This window comes from Carettochelys insculpta, chromosome 1, assembly GCF_033958435.1.
Source record: "Carettochelys insculpta isolate YL-2023 chromosome 1, ASM3395843v1, whole genome shotgun sequence".
NCBI classification, from domain to species: Eukaryota; Metazoa; Chordata; order Testudines; family Carettochelyidae; genus Carettochelys; species Carettochelys insculpta.
The window spans coordinates 310,352,097-310,369,751 of record NC_134137.1 but is presented as its reverse complement, the minus strand read 5'-3'; the positions used below and the strand labels follow the sequence as shown (position 1 = coordinate 310,369,751).

The 17,655-nt window shown below is 40.2% G+C and overlaps 1 protein-coding gene across 1 annotated transcript in view; it reads left to right on the top strand.

The window, feature by feature from the left end:
• The window catches only part of LGR5 (leucine rich repeat containing G protein-coupled receptor 5), a 120,846-nt gene that overhangs the window by 75,457 nt on the left and 27,734 nt on the right, over nucleotides 1–17,655 (top strand). The window contains exons 5-7 of the mRNA XM_074984036.1: nucleotides 7,370–7,585; nucleotides 9,674–9,745; nucleotides 15,996–16,064. Coding sequence (XP_074840137.1) covers nucleotides 7,370–7,585; nucleotides 9,674–9,745; nucleotides 15,996–16,064 — 357 coding nt within the window. The remainder of the gene's footprint in view (nucleotides 1–7,369; nucleotides 7,586–9,673; nucleotides 9,746–15,995; nucleotides 16,065–17,655) is intronic.

Here is a 17,655-nt window from a genome sequence, read left to right as displayed (position 1 = left end):
TTGACTGCTTTTTGTTTTGATAGTGTATAGACTAGTAGCACGGCTTCCTCTCTGTTACATAAAAAGAGAGAGAGTCTTCATGGAAGGGTTTGTAATAGAACTAAACAAAAGTAGACCCAGGCAAAAAATTGTAACAACACAGATCCCTCCCCAGCTAGTGTATGTCTACGAGCAGCGTTTTTCAAAATAAGCTATTCCAGAAGAGATCTTTCAGAAGAGTTTATTTCAAAATAACGCTGCTACGCAAAAAATGCATTTAGAAATAGTCCTCAGGTATTTCTAAATAACGTGTCTGCACACAACAGAGCCTATTTTGAAATAGAGCCATTGGGCACACTATGGCTTATTCCAAAATAGGCTATATTCTCTGTCTACATAGCCGCTGTTTCAAAATAGCTGTTTCAAAACAGATGCCATTCCTCATGGAATACAGTTTACCTGTTTTGAAATAAGCCAACTGCTATTTCAAAATAGTGGCTGCATTGTGTAGATGCTAGCAAAGTTATTTTGAAACAACTTTTTTTTCTAAATAACATTGCTCTGTAGACCTACCTCTAGTGTCCCATCTCCAGAGATTTGCTGCTAGCAGTTGCAGATCAGCCACGTGCCATTGTAGACAGTATCAGCATCATACCATGCTCTCTTGGAAGACTGTGGCAAATTTTCACATCTCTGGTTAGAAACCTTCATCTAATTTCAAGCCTAAACTTATTACTGGCCAGTTTATAGCCATCTGCTCTTGTGGCAAGGGAAACAGAGAGAAGGTGGAGTGGGCAACCTTAATAGTATTACAGTGAACTCTTTCATATCCAGCATTCTATCATCTGGAATTCTCAAATAACCAGCATTTTAGCCATAAGTACATTTTAGTTATGTTTCCCACAAGTACAGTACAGTGAAAGCAAATGCAAATAAATGCAGCAAATACAGTGTAAGTTTACAGTGTACAATACTGCTGTTGTGGTAAATAAAGTACTCTGAATACAATTTTGTTTGTTTCTTAATATCTGATTTTGTTTTTCTTTAGTGTTACGCATTGCTAGGTGTATCTCTCTATTTTCTAGAATATTTGAATATCTGGCAACCTCCCAGTCCCGGGCATGCCAGATATGAAAGTGTTTACTGTATACAGAATTCCACAGCTCAGAGTGAATGTTTATAAAAGGAAGTGAATTGCTCATAGATTTCAGCTGTGGTGGGGTGGGCAGAGTAAAGGCATGCATTTTAACTGAGTGTAATAAGACAGCTTTGCTGACAGAGGACAGCCTTAAGTTTGGGTGCACAATCTCAGCTGTACATTTCGCAGTTTTCAGAAGTTAGAACTTTGCTTGCCTCTTCATTCTGCAAAAGAAAAACATACCGTCAATCAGCCTTAACCTTGCATTAATGTGCAAATAGTATGGGGTTCGGGAGGGGGATGTTTTGTTTGTTTGTTTGTTTGTTTGTTTTTTAAACAGGAAAGGATACATTGCTGATCAGAATTAGGAATTATTTATGGAGTGTTACGTAGGACCATTCTTACCCAGATGCAAAATATACAGCTGCTTAGGACACCAGAAAATTTGGGACAACCCTGCGTCTCAATGTCCAACCACTCACCTCTTCCTATTCCTGTTCTGTGGCTCTGCTTCCTCAGTGGAGGATCTAGTTAACTTAAAGTGGTGAAGAGGCCTGTCAGAGCTATTAGCAGAACACCAAATCTGTGCAAGAGCCTTTCCAGTGGTAATGAAGCCAGTTAACAAGCATGTAACAACACCAGGCATACACTGTTGGTTTCTGAATTTACTTTGTTAGTCTATAGGATGTTAGTTTAAAATATTTCATTAGTGTATTGCTGAATATTATAAAATCATCTCTAAAAAATTATCCCCATCACCCAGCTGCCATCAGCAATAGGGACACCAACTTAATAGTACTGGGTAGGGCCCCATAACACCCAAGGACAGCCCTGGTGGTACATATCATGTTCCACAGTTGGCACCACCAGCCAGCCAGCCCCCCTACACACACACACCCTAGCTGGGTCTACAAGCCCTGCTTTGATAGGGGCCCACAGACATGCCTCTGTCCTATTCAGCGTGTTCCCCTCCAATCTGCTCAACCCAGACCTCCCCTCCACAAGCAAGGAATGCATCTCCCCAGTGTCTTCACTCCTCCAGCATACAAAATAATTGTTCTCAATAAGCTCCCCCCCGTGTCACCATCTCTTTCTGCCATGTCTTGAGTGGGTGTCAGCATTTCCTAACTAACCCCCCCGAACCTTTAGTTTGCTTTCAGTCAGGTCAGTTCCTGGGCCCTGTCTGTCAATTAAGTCTATCAGTCAGTGACTTACTGGGCTGGCAATCACTTGGCTGTTTTGGTTCATTTTATTTTGTTTTTTTGGAGTCAGCCTATTACAAGTCTGTCACGCCTATGCTCTCCCAGGCCTTTCTGCCTCCTTTTCTTTCTCTGTGTACTCTCTGTAGTAGGCTTTGCCTCCTTGGTTGTTTGCCACTGTGGGTCCCTGCGGCCATAACTGGCAGCTCTCACAGTTGCATGGGGTTGTGATTAAGCTACTTGCATGTCAACTGGAGACAGTCTCCTCCCTCCCTCTTTCTATGCCCCATGGGGGATTTGCACACATCCCTTCTCATATAACCTAACTCACGTACAATGCCTGGTGTGAAGGACCACTGTGCTCCAGTGGCATGGCATTCCTGGTCATGTTTCAGAAGAGTTGGAGGGTGGAGTTTGTTCCACAGCCAATAAGGAAAATCACAGACAAGGTTTCTATTTCACGGTAATGACAGCTTTGTGCTTGAGAGAGAGCTCTTCTGAGCTTTGTCCAATAGTTGTACCCCTGAGAACAGCTTATAATGTTTCTGTGCCATCCGGCACACATTTTGTGATAATCCATGAATCTTCCAAGTGCCCAACTTATGTTCTTCCAACACGCATTAATAGTTTTCATATTGTCTCTGTAGCAATTCTTCAGACACTCAGCCAAAGATGAGAAAATTATCACTGCTCCTAGACACAAACATGTGCAGTAGTCCAAATCTGCCCTTGTACACTGTATGAGCTGAACATCAGGCCTAATGCCTGGCAGATCCTACCCAATGAAGTCCCTGGTTAGATGCTGCAGAATGGGCACACTCCGATGCCAACACGGGCCCCCTGTCTTCTCCCAAAGCAATCTGTAATCAGCAATCCCCATGTCATGATTTATCTGCTTGCTCTGCCACACCTTTCTGCAACTTTGTGATCCAAGAATCACACACAGTCCCTACAATTGCAATCCTGGTGGCACACAGATTTCTTTTCCCCTCAGTGACCAAGACACCCATGCTGTGAATTGTAAACCACTCTGCTGTGTGTCACTGGGAACACCATACTGACCTTCCCTGAGATCAGGAAGTAGTCACTTGCTTCCCCCACAGGCTAGTAAAATACAGATTTTCTCATCCAACAACTCCCCCCAGGTTTGTCTACCACCCATCCTAATTTTCTGCCTCCTTTCCTAGTCCCCCATCTCTACCCCCCATCCCTCACAGCACAACGTCCTCTGTCTCCATCACCTTACCACCAAATATAACCAAAATTTTCATTCAACCAGCAGCTGACTATTCTGCACACAGGAGCCTCACCACAAAATAAAGGCATGCTCTATTATAACAGGCATGACTTGAAGCAAGAAACCTGACTTATTTATTGCACAGGTGTAAAAAGCTCAGACTAGACATGTCAGTAGTAGGATGTTCACCAGAAGCAGTTTCTTTGGCATATCCCTTCAAACTACCCAGGCAAGCATAAAGCAACTGCACAGAAACCCTCTCTGAGGCATGGTGATCCTTACAGGCCCTATATTTGTGCTAGTGAAAGAAGGGTTATTTCTTAAATAACATTCAGTTTGGGTCCCCCAAAGAATTAGTGAATGCCATGCAGTACTTGGGGTAAAAATTGACTGACTGACTAACTGACTGACTGATTATGTTGACCTGAATCACAGCAATGGTTTTCTCTCAAACTCGGTGCAAAAATAGCCCACCTACAAATTGTACAAAACAGCTATTTTTCCCACAGCTTATATCCCCAGAACCCTGACTCAGGTGAATCCAAATATGGTTTACTACACTAACTCTGCCCTCCCACAGAGCATAGCAAACTTCCAAGAAAATTCATCCACACACATGGACCGTAGAGCATTTAGTGCAGTCCTTTAAACAGGGACCATGGAGGGAAAGGGCAGCTCCACAGAATGGGAGGCTCTGAGAAGTCTGAGGTAGCCCTCTCATCCCGATGTGTTGTTCGCAGCTGAATGAGGATACCCCAGTGATACGACTGCAGCCTGAAACAGTAGTCCTGCAACTTGTGAACCACGCCATTCATTTCTATGGCTGTCCCTAGTTTCTTTTATTCTTAAATATGGGATTCAGCCACTTTGTTTTGTCTACTTTTAGAATTCTGCATGAATAGTATCTTTTCATGAGCTTCAAAACATATGACTAGAGCATACATGGTATGTTACAGACAACTGTGGTGGATTGCATTCTGCATACTTTAAGCATTCACAGGCTCATGATAAGTATCATGCTGTATGTCATTTTATAGGCTGCCTTTCAGAAGAGATCAAGTAATTTTTGTATCCCTGAATTGGCTTCTTTGAAATATAATAGAACTTTTAGGCTGCCTATACTTACATTTAACTATATATTTTAAAGTGTAAGTAAAGCAATGTTTGTGAGTTAATTGGTTTAGTTTTGAAAGTGCCAAAACTTTGATCAACACAAGTAAAAAATTGGCTGAAATAATTTTGTTCAATGTTTTCTGCATTAGTATAAGATTATGTATATTATGCCATAAACAACCACTAATATTTTATTATCTGCAAGTAGGAAAATGATACACAGGATTTAAAAAAAAGTAGATAAGAAAAATGTGTTGCAATACATTTGAAGAGCACTTGTAAGCCCTGCAACTACATTACATACTGTATAGTACAAAAGATGGCAGCTTCTTACATCCCCATAAAGGTATATTGTAATAGTAATTCACATATCTTTGAATCACAGTTAAATATGACTGCATGCACACAGATAGAGGAAATGACAACATTAAAATTTGGGAATTTATGGTTTCAGTTAACTCAGGTTCTAAATTTTCTGTAAAATACATGACTGATGAAATCCTGATCCCTCTGAAATCAATGAAATATTATTATTAATTTCAACATAGCCAGGATTTCACCCATAGTTTTTGTATCATCTCAAACTACTGACTGCACCTAAAAACTTCTCTGCCTAAAACAACTTGCCTTGTCCTGTAGCCCTTTTGCATGTAGCTCTTTTGGAGTCAACCCATGAGTTGGAGCGGCAGCCAAAGACCCCACGTGAGACAAGATGTGGACTGCAATACTGTAATACATTTAAATTGTATAAAGCCTCCAGTCTTTAATCAGTGTAACTGTCAAACTAGTGCAGCTAGAACTCCTTAGTTTACATACTGACATCACGCAGACAAGAAATTTACTTCTAACCAAACACAAAGAAACATAATCTATTCACTCAAATTATACCTTATTTAAAAACATAGGCAAAGTATGTTGTTGCCTGGGGACTGGGGGGAGGTACAGCGTGAGTATTTCTAAACATTTCCAACCTCATCCGTTCTTGACAGACCCTTGAGTTATTCTGGAAGCTCTGTCTCTGCTGCTTGCCATGCCAATTATTGTGGTGAAAATTTAATTGTACTTTATAAATTTGTTCCTACTGACCTTGTCTCAGCTGTTTGCCAATTTGGCACGGAGCCTTAGAATTCATTATTGGTTATCATGCAGTAAGTAGAAGTAGTGTGGATTGCGAGAAAGAATGGAAATAGCTTTAAATAGAAAGATTAGTATGCCTTCCACATTTTCATTCCCCTTCTCTCAAATGGATCCAGTTGAGGTTGTGAAGAATTATCTCCTTACGCTCAGGGGCATCTGTTTGTTCTGTAATTTTTTCAAAACTGCTTTTGCAAATTCACTACAGTGTCCTTTTAATAACATCCTGTAAACTGGCAGCCTGAACAAAAGTGCTAAATAATTACTTTTTCAGTTCAAACAGGGGTGCAAAGTCACTAGGGTGGATTAGAAGCATGGAAGAGTTTGGATATGGAGACATATGTTCCCTGATGTTTCAGAAAATTGATATGTTCTTTCAAATGTGCTTTACCAAGTACACTAAATAAAGATCATTTTAAATCACTGATTTTAAACCAGGGCCTGATTTTTATCTCAGCTGTGTTTACGCCCTTGAACATACATTGCTTATTCCTGATTTACACATGTGTGAAATCACAATGAGGCCATAGATTCCAGAGAAAAACAAACACAGGTTGAACCTCTCCAATCTGGAACTCTCTCATCCAGCAAACTCTGTAATCCAGCATGATTTTAGTTAGCAGAGTGACCACTTGTCCTGGATGTGGCCAAGTTTCCCAGGGTCCCATAATGTTTGTTTACAGCCACTAGTCCTGGCTCTCAGTGTTCTGTGCTGTTATTTAGCTCTAATTTACCCCCAAATGTGTTCTAAGAGCCCAGTAAGCAGTGGAAGTTTTGGTAATGTGCCAAAAAATATTGACCGCCTGTCTTCCGGCAAATTCTCTCGTCTGGCACTGGTTGAGGGTGCCAGATGAGAGAGGCTCAACCTGTAGTTTATTGTGCAGTTGTTCTCCCTCTCTCAATTTTGCAGCAAACAGGCTACTTTCACTTTTCTTATAGATGAAACCAGCTCACCTGTAATGCTGGTGCAAAATAAAAGAAAGGTGTCTCTGCCCTGCAGATGACACATTAGCTTCAGTCTCAGTTAGAAGTGCGGGAACAATCAATATAAATGTACCATATGCAAAATATAAAATATACAATTGGTCAGAAATAAATTACTTTTCAGACTATTGAAAGCTGTGGCTAGGCAAACGCTTCTTGCTATAACATAGAAGCAATCCCTTGATGATCCAGAAACATAAAAATAATTGGTCTTTCTCAATAACTTTCGTACCTTGTTTTTAACACTTTAAGGGGGCTTGGAGCTAGAAGGGGAAATAAACTCATTAGTGTCCTACATCATTCAAAAGTGACCCCTTCAGTCCGTAAAGGAGTCACACTCATGGTACTAAAGAGAGTCTGGTTTGGATTTGACTAGAAGAATGTTGATCCTGGTATGGGGCCTCAAGGACCAAAACGTCAAGTAGAAGAAGGAATATGGTTATCTCCAACAGTGAGGCAATGATCCTTTCCCTTCACACCCTCCCATTTCAAGTTTAGTGTACTTGTCAATATACTTTTTGCTCTACTGTGTCAATTCATTACATTTTTCTCAGAGTCAGTGTTTCAAATTTCTGGGTTTTTCAGACGCTTGGATGCCAACCACATCAGCTACGTGCCACCCAACTGCTTCAGTGGTTTGGTTTCACTTAGACACTTGTGGCTGGATGACAACTTTTTGACAGAAATTCCTGTGCAAGCCTTTAGGAGTTTATCAGCACTTCAAGCAATGACTTTGGCACTGAACAAAATACATCACATACCAGACTACGCTTTTGGAAACCTCTCCAGTTTGGTAGTTCTGTAAGTTTTATTGATTTATTGCAAGACCTTGTCCTCTTTGCAATGAATTATTTCAAGATGCAATGTCTAAATTTAAGCTTTATAAGAGATATTTAATAACTAGATTGCCCAAAAATGTGAAGTGACCTATAAATATTCAGGTTGGTTAATATGGGCTACTACTTTATGTTAAAATTTAAGTATTAAATTGTTATTTTGAGCTATAAACATGAATTTTGCTCTGTAATAGTGGAGAGCTGCTATTTCGAAATAACTATGCAAGCAGCTACACAATGCAACCACTATTTTGAGATAATTTTGAAATAGAAGATGCCTGTTTTGAAATAGGTATTTCGCAATAGGGACTGTGTACATGGAGCATAGAGCTTATTTCAAAATAAATCATAGTGCATCTATTTCAAAATAGGCTGTAATGTGTGGAGACACTCTATTTTGAAATAGCTGAATGAAGCCTCCCCAAGTGAATCTAAGCCTTTTCCATGGTCCATTGTCTTTTTTGATGTCCCAGTTCTCATTCCAATGTCATTTCCCCACCTTCCCAGCTGAAACTACAGTAATGTTGGGACAGTTAGAAGACAAGATAAAAATAAGCTTCACTTGATGCAATAGGTGCTGCTACTTGGTGAGGTCCCCTCATTTTGCATCTCCTGTTTCTCTCCTGTTTCTGGGTGTTAGTCTTTAGAGTTATTGACAGTTAATCACCACTATCTTACGTAGACCTTGTTCCAGTTTCTCCAGAGCACTTAGTGTGGTTCTTTCCACATGGTTTGGTATCTCTGTCCAGTTCTGCAAATCTTAAGTTAGTGGGAAAACTCACATTGCCTTCAGGTTTGGACTTATGGTCATTAAAGATGCAAAGCTAAATGGGAATTCTGGGGCAAATTCTTCACACTGCCTACCACACAAAGGTCAATAAAACATTTCGGATCCAAATGATAAAGGTTTCTTCCTGGAGAAAGAAAAAAAAGGACAAGAAAAACATTCTTGGTACCATATCAGAATGTCTTTCAGTTATTTAGTTTTCAGTTAGCTGAATACAGTTTTTGTAGGTTCTGAAAATGTATCAAGAGCTTGTGATAACTAAAATACTTGTGTGTAGAGAAAGCACAAGGATGAGAACAGAGCTGGCCTCTCACTTACACAGACTTTCTTCTGTTATGTGCAACTCCCACAGTTTTTCTCATACCCTGAAGAGTAGGGAAGGTAAGATAGAAGAGAGGAGTCAGCTAGAAATGCATTCTCTTAATAAAATGCACTGGAATTACACCAAGTAACAGACATTCATTTTAATAAACTTCACAGACAAATTTATGTGTTGAGATCTAAAACTTTGGAAACAGGCTTAAGCGGCAAAACTCTAAGCCAAATTTTGTTCCGCAGGGTTGTTTCCAGCCAATCATTACCAGAAATCTTCAAACTGAAAAATCCTACAGATGACATAACATTCCATTTGAAATTAATTGCTGATTATTCTAATTTAATAGTGAAGAAGTCAAATTATAGTATCTGTAAGGTCAATTACATTTACTAACACAAAATTTCTGGTTTTTGATCATGTGAATTTATCTATTTCCTACTACACTTGCACAGTCCTTGTGTACATTTTGTCACTTCCCTGATTCCCATCCCGCCCACACCCCACTCCTATCTCACCCCGCTAAAAAAGACCCAGACAAAGCCCCACATGACACTTTTTAACGCATTATATCTAATTTAAATATATATTTTAAATCACCAGTGAGCATAGTTTTAAAGTTTCAGAACACATAATATGAAAAATTAGAACTTCAGGATAGGAACTTTTAAAACAAATAGGGGAAAATATGTCAAATGAAATTAATCATGATCTCTGCAGTTTAAAAACAAAACACTTGTGTGGAACCAAATCAAAATGGCAGGGGCGGGGGGGGTGAGGGGAGGGAGTGAGTGAGATGGGGGAAATGCCCACCTCTTGCAAAAGGCATGACTTGCATATAATCAGTGCATGCCTGAAAATAAGTCTCTTTTGATTTAACCATCAAAATGTTTTGCTGAACTCTACTGTGTGCAGTTTGCTTTCCTGACTGTGCTCTTAATGTTCCTCTGCAGACATCTCCATAACAATAGAATCCACTCCCTGGGAAAGAAATGCTTTGATGGGCTCCACAGCCTGGAGACTTTGTGAGTTGACCTCTTATTTGTTTCCCTTTTTTCCAATGTTTTCATTAATATTCCAAAAGAATAAAAATACCTTAAAAACATGCTTTTTGGCTTGCTTAATTGCTACAGGCTCTGGCTGATTGTTTGCAATGACTGTATTACACTATGATTGTGTTCAGTGACCATGTTTCAACTATGAAAATACTCTGCTTTTTAAGTAGGCAGAATATGTTAACAAACTATTTAATGACATTTTAAAACTGTACCAGCACAAAAATGACAAGTGATCATTCAGGTATTGTTATTCTTGCCTAGATAGTGCTATTTGTTTGTTTATCTTTAGTCTGCAAAGCTAATTACATAGAGGTTAAGGAAAATCATTACAACCAAATAGCTTTTAAGTTTGCAAAATGCATCTTGCTACACAGTGTGTTTGCGGAAGCATTCAAATCCTTTGGCCTCTTGAGCAAGGGAAAAGTCTAGGTAGCATCAATTACAGCTACTGTATGGAGATACACAGATCTCATAGAGCTGGAAGGAATCTCAGAAAGTCATTGAGTCTGGTCTCCTGCTCCCTTGGCAGGACCAAGCACCATCTTTTTTTTTTTTTAAATCTATTTGCTCCAGATGCCTAATGGCCCCCTCAAAGACTGAGCTCACAACCCTGGGTTTAGCAGGCTAGTGTTCAAACCATTGAGCATCCCTCTGCATGCTCTTTTCAAAATTGCTCCAATGGCTTTAATTGCTTTAAAGACTCATTTTAAAAGTTTCTCTGACAATTGACTGAAGTCATCTCAGCTCTCATAATAGTCCAGTAAAGCGCAGAAGGTGACCATAATAAAAGCAGGGCTTGACTGAATAGCATGAGAAGACAATTATAGGAAAAGATTATTAAATTGGAAAACAACTCTGAAGTTTAAAGGAACATAATTTGTTCCAGATATACCTAAATAAAGATACCACCTCCTGTATTGTGTATTGGAAACCTTTCCTGACAGAGACAATAATGAATCCTCTCTATACATCATAACCAGCTTCATTCAACCAAGGCATTTCAAGAAGCACAAAGGCTGTGTTGCTGATGCACATTTTATAGAGCTTTAGGCTGCAAAGGACTAATAGATCCTCTAGCCCAGGTGGTCTCAATCTTAATTGCAAAAAAAAAAAATTCTGAAAAAAAAATGTGCATGACACCAGAAGGGGGGACTGAAGTCTGAGTCTGTCTGAGCCCCACTGCCCCCAGTGGCAAGGCCAAAGCTCAAGGGCTTCAGCCCCACACAAGGGGCCTATATCCTGAGCTACCACTGCCATCCTGGAATGTAGCTGAAGCCCCAGGTGATGGAGCTCAGGTTTTGGCTTCAGCCCAAGGTAGTGGGGCTCAGGCTTTGTCTCCAGAACCCAGCAAAACTAGTGCCAGCCCTGGCAACTCTATTAAAAAAGGCATCACAACCCATTTGGCTGTCCTGAGCCACAGTTTGAGAACCACTGATTTGGCCGTATGTATATCACAGGCCACAGCTCAATGTCACTCAAACTTAAACACCCATCAGAATTTAATGGTTGGTTTGCGTTCTAATCCATGAGAATGTGCAATGCTCACTCCCCAGTTGCACTAGGAACAGGGATTTTCATTCTGATCACAGTAACTAATCCTGTTTACTACACCTTGAGTCCTGACCACAGAGGACTGGAGGAGCTTTGACTTTTACCCACTGCAAGTGGAGAGAAATTTCCTCAATAAAATACCAGAACAGAAGAGAAAAATTGGATGTGTTCTTTAATGAAACTCACACACAACAATAGTCACCTGTCCTGAAATGGAGCAAAAGACAAGTGATTTTAGTTATCCTCGCAGCCCTGGCAAGCTGGTGTGAATGGGAAGAAGATATAGATAACATCCATGACCCTGGAAGGAAAAGAAGGTGAAACTCTTTAGCATGACCATAAATGGGGAGGTCTGTTTTGGTATGCATCAAGATAGTCAATCAGCTGGGCTGTGTTAGGTGTGACAGAGTTAACCTCCTCCTCTCTGTCTCAGCTGCTCCAGCTCAACTAGAGGGCCAAAACAAATTACAAATGCTCATTATCTATGTAATCAAAGCACAGGGCCTGAAGAGATTTACAAACAGGAGGAAAAGCCTTATTGACTACAGACAGCAGTTTCCTGCCCATGTTGTTATAGATGATGATATTTTGTTCAAAAGTCAAATGCGAATAATTGTTTCTATTTAATTTAGTCAAATTATCCTTTATGTAAATTGTTAAAAATATATGAGCAGAAGCACTTACAGTACTTGAGAGCTCAATTGTTTGACTAAACAGACCTTTCTTTAGTTTACTTTCAACTTCATACATAGGGCCAAGTTCTTCTCTCAGATAGGCTTGCCAGCATAAAACCAGGATGGGGCCAGAAATGAGGTGGTCAGGGAATGGGAGGGGACTCTAGGCTGAGGTTGGGGGGTTCAAAGTGTAGGTACAGGGTCAGCATTGGGCAAGAGGTTGCAATATGGGCTCTAGGGTGGGGCTGGGGATCAGGGACTTGGAAGCAGGAGAGGATTCAGGTTGGGGCAGGAGGTTGGGGTATAGAAGGGCATGTTGGTACATGTGCTGAGATAGATTTAGGGTACAGGAGGGGGTTCCAACTTGGAGCAGGTAGTTGGGGTAAAGGAGGGGGTCAGGTTGTAGGCTCTGGCTAGGCAACATTTATCACAGGCAGCTGCCAGGCAGCAGCACAGCAGTGCTAGGGCAGGCTCCCTGCTTGCGCTGACTCCACGTGGCTCCCAGATGTGGCAACATGCCAGAGGGGCCAGGGGGCTCTGAATGTTACCCACACCCACAGGCAGTTCCCAGTGGCCATGGTTCCAGGCTATGGTTGCCAAGGAACTGGAATTCAAGGCATGGGCAGCACATGGAGCTGCATGACCACCCTGCACATAAAAGCCAGCCAGGCTGGCACTTCCGTGAGCCAGGAGTAGCCAGGGCACTCTTGCTGCACCACCAACTGGACTTTTAATGGCCTGGTCAGCAATGCTGACCAGAGTTGCTAGGACCCCTTTGTGACTGAATGTTCCAGCTGAAAATGGGATGCCTGGTAATCTAGCCTCTAAGATGTGCATGGCTTGCCAAGGGGCTAGTGAACTTACTGTAGTGAGGAAATGTTCTTGGAATGCATTGGAGACAATGGTTTATTTCAGAAGGTGGAGAAAGGTACGAAGGGAGAGGCTGTTCTAGATTTGATTTTAACACATAGGGAGGAACTGGTTGAGAATTTGAAAGTGGCCAGCGGCTTGGGTGGAAGTGATCGTGATTCTAAGGAATGGTAGGAGGGAGAAGAGCAAAATGAAGACAGTGGACTTCAAGATAGCAGACTTCAGTAAACACAAAGAGCTGGTAGGTAAGGTTCCATGGAAAGTAAGACTATAAGGAAAAACAGTTGAAGACAGTTTGCAATTTTTCAAAGGGACGTTACTAATGGTGTAAAAGCAAAACCATTCGTCTACATAGGGAGGATAGGAAGCATGGCAAAGACCAGCTTGGCTTAACCAGGAGATCTTGAATGACCTAAAATCAAAACAGGAGTTCTGTAAAAAGTGGAAATTAGGTCAAAGTACAAAGGAGGAATATAAAAAAATAACATAGGAATGCAATGGCAAAATTAGAAAGGCAAAAGCACAAAATGAGTCAATCTAGCTTAAGAAGTACAGGTAAACAAGAAAACATTCTACAAATACATTGGAAGCAAGAAGAAGAGCAAAGACAGAGTGGGCCCATTGCTCAATAAAGAGGGAGAAACAATAACAGAAAGCATGGAAATGGCAGAGGTATTTAATGATTTCTTTGTTTGTTTTCTTCAAGAAGGTTGATGGAAACTGAATGCCTAACACGGTGAATGCTAGTGGGAATGGAGTAGGTCAAGAAGTTAAAAGAAAGAAAGAGGTAAAAATGACTTAGAAAAGTTAGATGTCCTAAAGTCACCAGGGTCTGATGAAGTGCACCCTAGAAGACTCAAGAAGGTGATATAGGAGGTATCTGAGCCATAGCTATGGTCTTGGAAAAGTCATAAAGTCAGGAGAGATTACAGAAGACTGGAAACGGGTAAAGTGCCCATCTATAAAAATGAAAATAAGGACAACCTAGGAAATTACAAATCAGTCAGCTTAACTTCAGTGCCAGGAAAGATAATGGAGCAAATGAGATAAAAGGTAACAGTCAGCATGCATTTGTCAAGCACAAATCATGTCAAACCAACCTAATAACTTTTTTAGTTGACTAACAAGCCTTGTGGATAAAGGGGAAGTGGTGGATGTGATATATCTAGACTTTAGTAGAAAAATGATACAGTATCACATGTCCTTCTTATCAGTAAATTAGGGAAATGCAACCTAGATGGGGCTACTGTGTGGTTGTGTAACTGGTTGGATAGCCATTGATAGAGAGTAGTTATTAATGGTTCACAGTCAGGATGGAAGAAAATAACAAGTGGGGTTTTGCAGGGGTCAGTTTTTGGGACTGTGATGTTCAATACCTTCATAAATGATTTAGATATTGGCATAGAGAGTACACTTATCAAGTTTGCAGATGTTACCATGTTGGGAGGGGTGCAAGTACTTTAGAGGGCAGGGTCAGAATTCAAAAAAATCTGGACTAACTGGAGAAATAAGGTCAAATGCAAAGTACTGCACTTACTGAGGAACAATAAGTTTCACACATACAAAATGGGGAGGGACTTCCTGGGAAGGAGTATGGCAGAAAGGGAGCTAGGGCTCCTAGTGGATCACAAGCTGAGTATGAGTCTACAGTGAAACACCACTGGGGTAAAAAAAAAAAAAAAAAAAGGAAACATGATTCTGGGCTGCATCAACAGGAGTGTTGTGAGCAAGATATGAGAAGTAGTTCTTCCGCTCTATCCTACACTGATTAGGCCTCAAATGGAGTACTGTGTCCAGTTCTGGGCCCCATGTTTTAGAAAAGATGTGGAGAAACTGGAAAGGGTCCAGAGAAGAACAACTAAAATAATTAAAGGTCTAGAAAATATGACCTATGAGAGAAGATTAAAATAATTGAGCTAGTTTAGTTTGGAAAAGAGAAGGCTGAGAGGGGACATGATAGCAGCCTTAAAGTACCTAAAAGGGTGTTACAGGGAGGAGTGAGGAAAATTATTCTCCTTAGCCTCTGAAAATAGGACAAGAAGCAATGGGCTTAAACTGTAGCAAGGAAGATTTAGATAGAACATTAGGAAAAATTTTCTGACTGTCAGGGTGGTGAATTACTGAAATAAATTGCTTAGGGTGATGGTAGAATCTCCACCATTGGAGATATTTAAGAATAGGTTAGATAAATATCTAACAGGGATGATGGAGATGGTGCTTGGTCCTGAAATGAGGGAACAGAACTGGACTTGATGCTTTCTTGAGCTCCCTTCCAGTTCTAGTATTCTATAATTCTATGTTTCACTAACTAGCACTTCCTAAAATGGAATCTCATGTTGCTAACCTAAATAAAATACATTTGTGGCTTGTGTGTGTGGTGAGGAGCTGTACTGTCTCCTTTGCTCCATATTATATTGTCTAACTTACTGCAATCTTTAAACCTCAGAACGGATGAAATCCTGACCAACTGAAATCAGTGGAAATTTTTCCATTAGCTTCGTTGAGGTCAGGATTTCACCCAATGACATTTTTTTTCCATTGACATTTTTCTTTTGCTATTCCTGAATGTTTATCTGTCTAGTTTTCACATACTGTGCCAAGAAACAGGTCAGAAAAACCATTAAAGCATGTGAGTTGGAAAAGAGATAAACTGAACCTCAGAAATGACATATGAACCATGTAAGATTCAATTCACTGCATGAAGTCCAGGAATTTATTTCAAAAAATCAGTTTGAAGATAAAAAAAATTCCTGAATATTTCTTTTTAAAAGTTGCAAAACTGTCTATCAATAAGGCTAGATTTTCCTTTCCTACTTACAAATGGATGGTAAGAGGCAAGATCACAAATTACTAAATGGCATATAATAATTTATAGATTTCCATATTTTCTCATTTCCAAATTGGTAACACAAAATTAAAATAGCAGAGTGATCAAAAATAAAACTGATGAACTGCACTGGATGGCATTTATTAGAAAACATTATGTTTTGAGGATTCCCTAGCCTTTGGATGTGTTTATTTATTTAATGCATGGAAGAGGATACTTCCTTACAAATCCAAAATTTTATATTATCCCTTAAACAGTGTATAACCTAAATAATATGATCTATTGTTTTATGCAGAGATTTAAATTACAACAGTCTGGATGAGTTCCCCATTGCTATCAGGACACTCACAAACTTAAAAGAACTGTAAGTATTGATGTCTACCTTATAGACAGGATGCTTTGGAAAATGTTTTTATTTATTTAGAAAATGCGGATGGTTTTAATCTGTGCTCTTTGAAACTTTCTGTACCCTGAAAGAGTTAACAAATGTGCCAACATATGTAAAAATAAATTGTCCCTATTTCATTTAGCACATTTAAGGTTTAAAATGTTTATCTGTTACAAATGCTCTTTTGTATTGAAAAGCATTTTTGAAAAAGTATTGTTCTCTGGAATTATCTTCGAAATGCAGTATATCATAATAATAAAGGGAGATAATTTTGTTTCAGATCCAAATTTAAGACTTGTGTGAAAAGGTACAATGCTGGCTTAGTAAAAGAAGCAGGGATTCCTGCTCAATCTTAGACATTTTGTGGGACAAGTGCAGGTCATTTTTAACTTTATTTTAAACAGTTTTTTTCAGTCTAGACATTGTTCTGCAGCATTGCAAACTGGAAGTATTCTGGAAGTGTAGCTATCGTTTGTAAAACAGATTAAAAGCAATGGTGGAACTGACCAGCCTAGATGAATTGTGGAAGTTGGTTGAATTACAGCATAAGCAAACAGCTGAAAGTTACCAGTAAATTAGATTTCTTAAATTCTTTCTGTCTGAATAATCTGTGGTGTTAGTGACAGTGGGCATTTTTAAAATTATAGATGATCACAGATTAACTAGGCCTCTATGGGTGTTTCTGTACTGCAATTAAAATCTTTTGGCTTGCCCACAGCCGCTGACTCAGGCTGCTGGGGCTTAGGCTAAGAGAGACTGTCTAACTGCAGTGTAGACATTCCAGCTCGGGCTGGAGCCTGGACTCCAGGACTCTCCCATCTCATAGGTTCCTAGAGCTAGACTCCAGTCTGAGCCCTAACATGTGCACCACAATTAAACAGCCCCTGAGCCCGAGCTCCTTAGCCGAAGTCAGCTGGCACAGGCCAATCACGTGTGTCTAATTAAAGTGTAGACGTACCTTTAGAGCACCTCGTGCTGCTATTGCCAAACAAAACAGATATGAAGCCAATTTAACAAGATGCTCAGAAAATCCTTTATTATCGGGGAATCAACAGGCAAAGTAAGGTCAGCTCTACAGCTCCTATGCCAACTCTCCTGTGTTGGCACAGGGAGCAAGGCCAAGGAGAAAGCAGCAGGGCCATGAGCTTCTAATCAACCGTATTACCAGCTACCATGTTAGTACCTACAGGAGAGGGTAGCTACAAAGGTGATAAACAGATATACACTCAACGAATCCTGGCTGGTCCTGTGAATCTGGGGCACCGTTTTTACGGTGAAGGTGTCTCTATGGTGGTGTCTCTGGGCCTAAAAATGTTAATGGAAATGTTGAAATTAATAGTTTCTGAGAAAGTATTTGATGCAAACCTCAGTAAAACCTTCCTTTGTCACCACTTCTGTGGGGGACACCACTTGTCACAAGCAACTTCTTATAGAGACCGTGGAGTTCCACTGTTCTTTAGTGTGGTATTTAAAATGGGATCACCTTGTACAAAAGACCGCTTTTGCAAACTCCAAGGAGTGGTCAGTCACTCTTGGCTGGTTTCACTGTATATGTTGTACGTAGTAT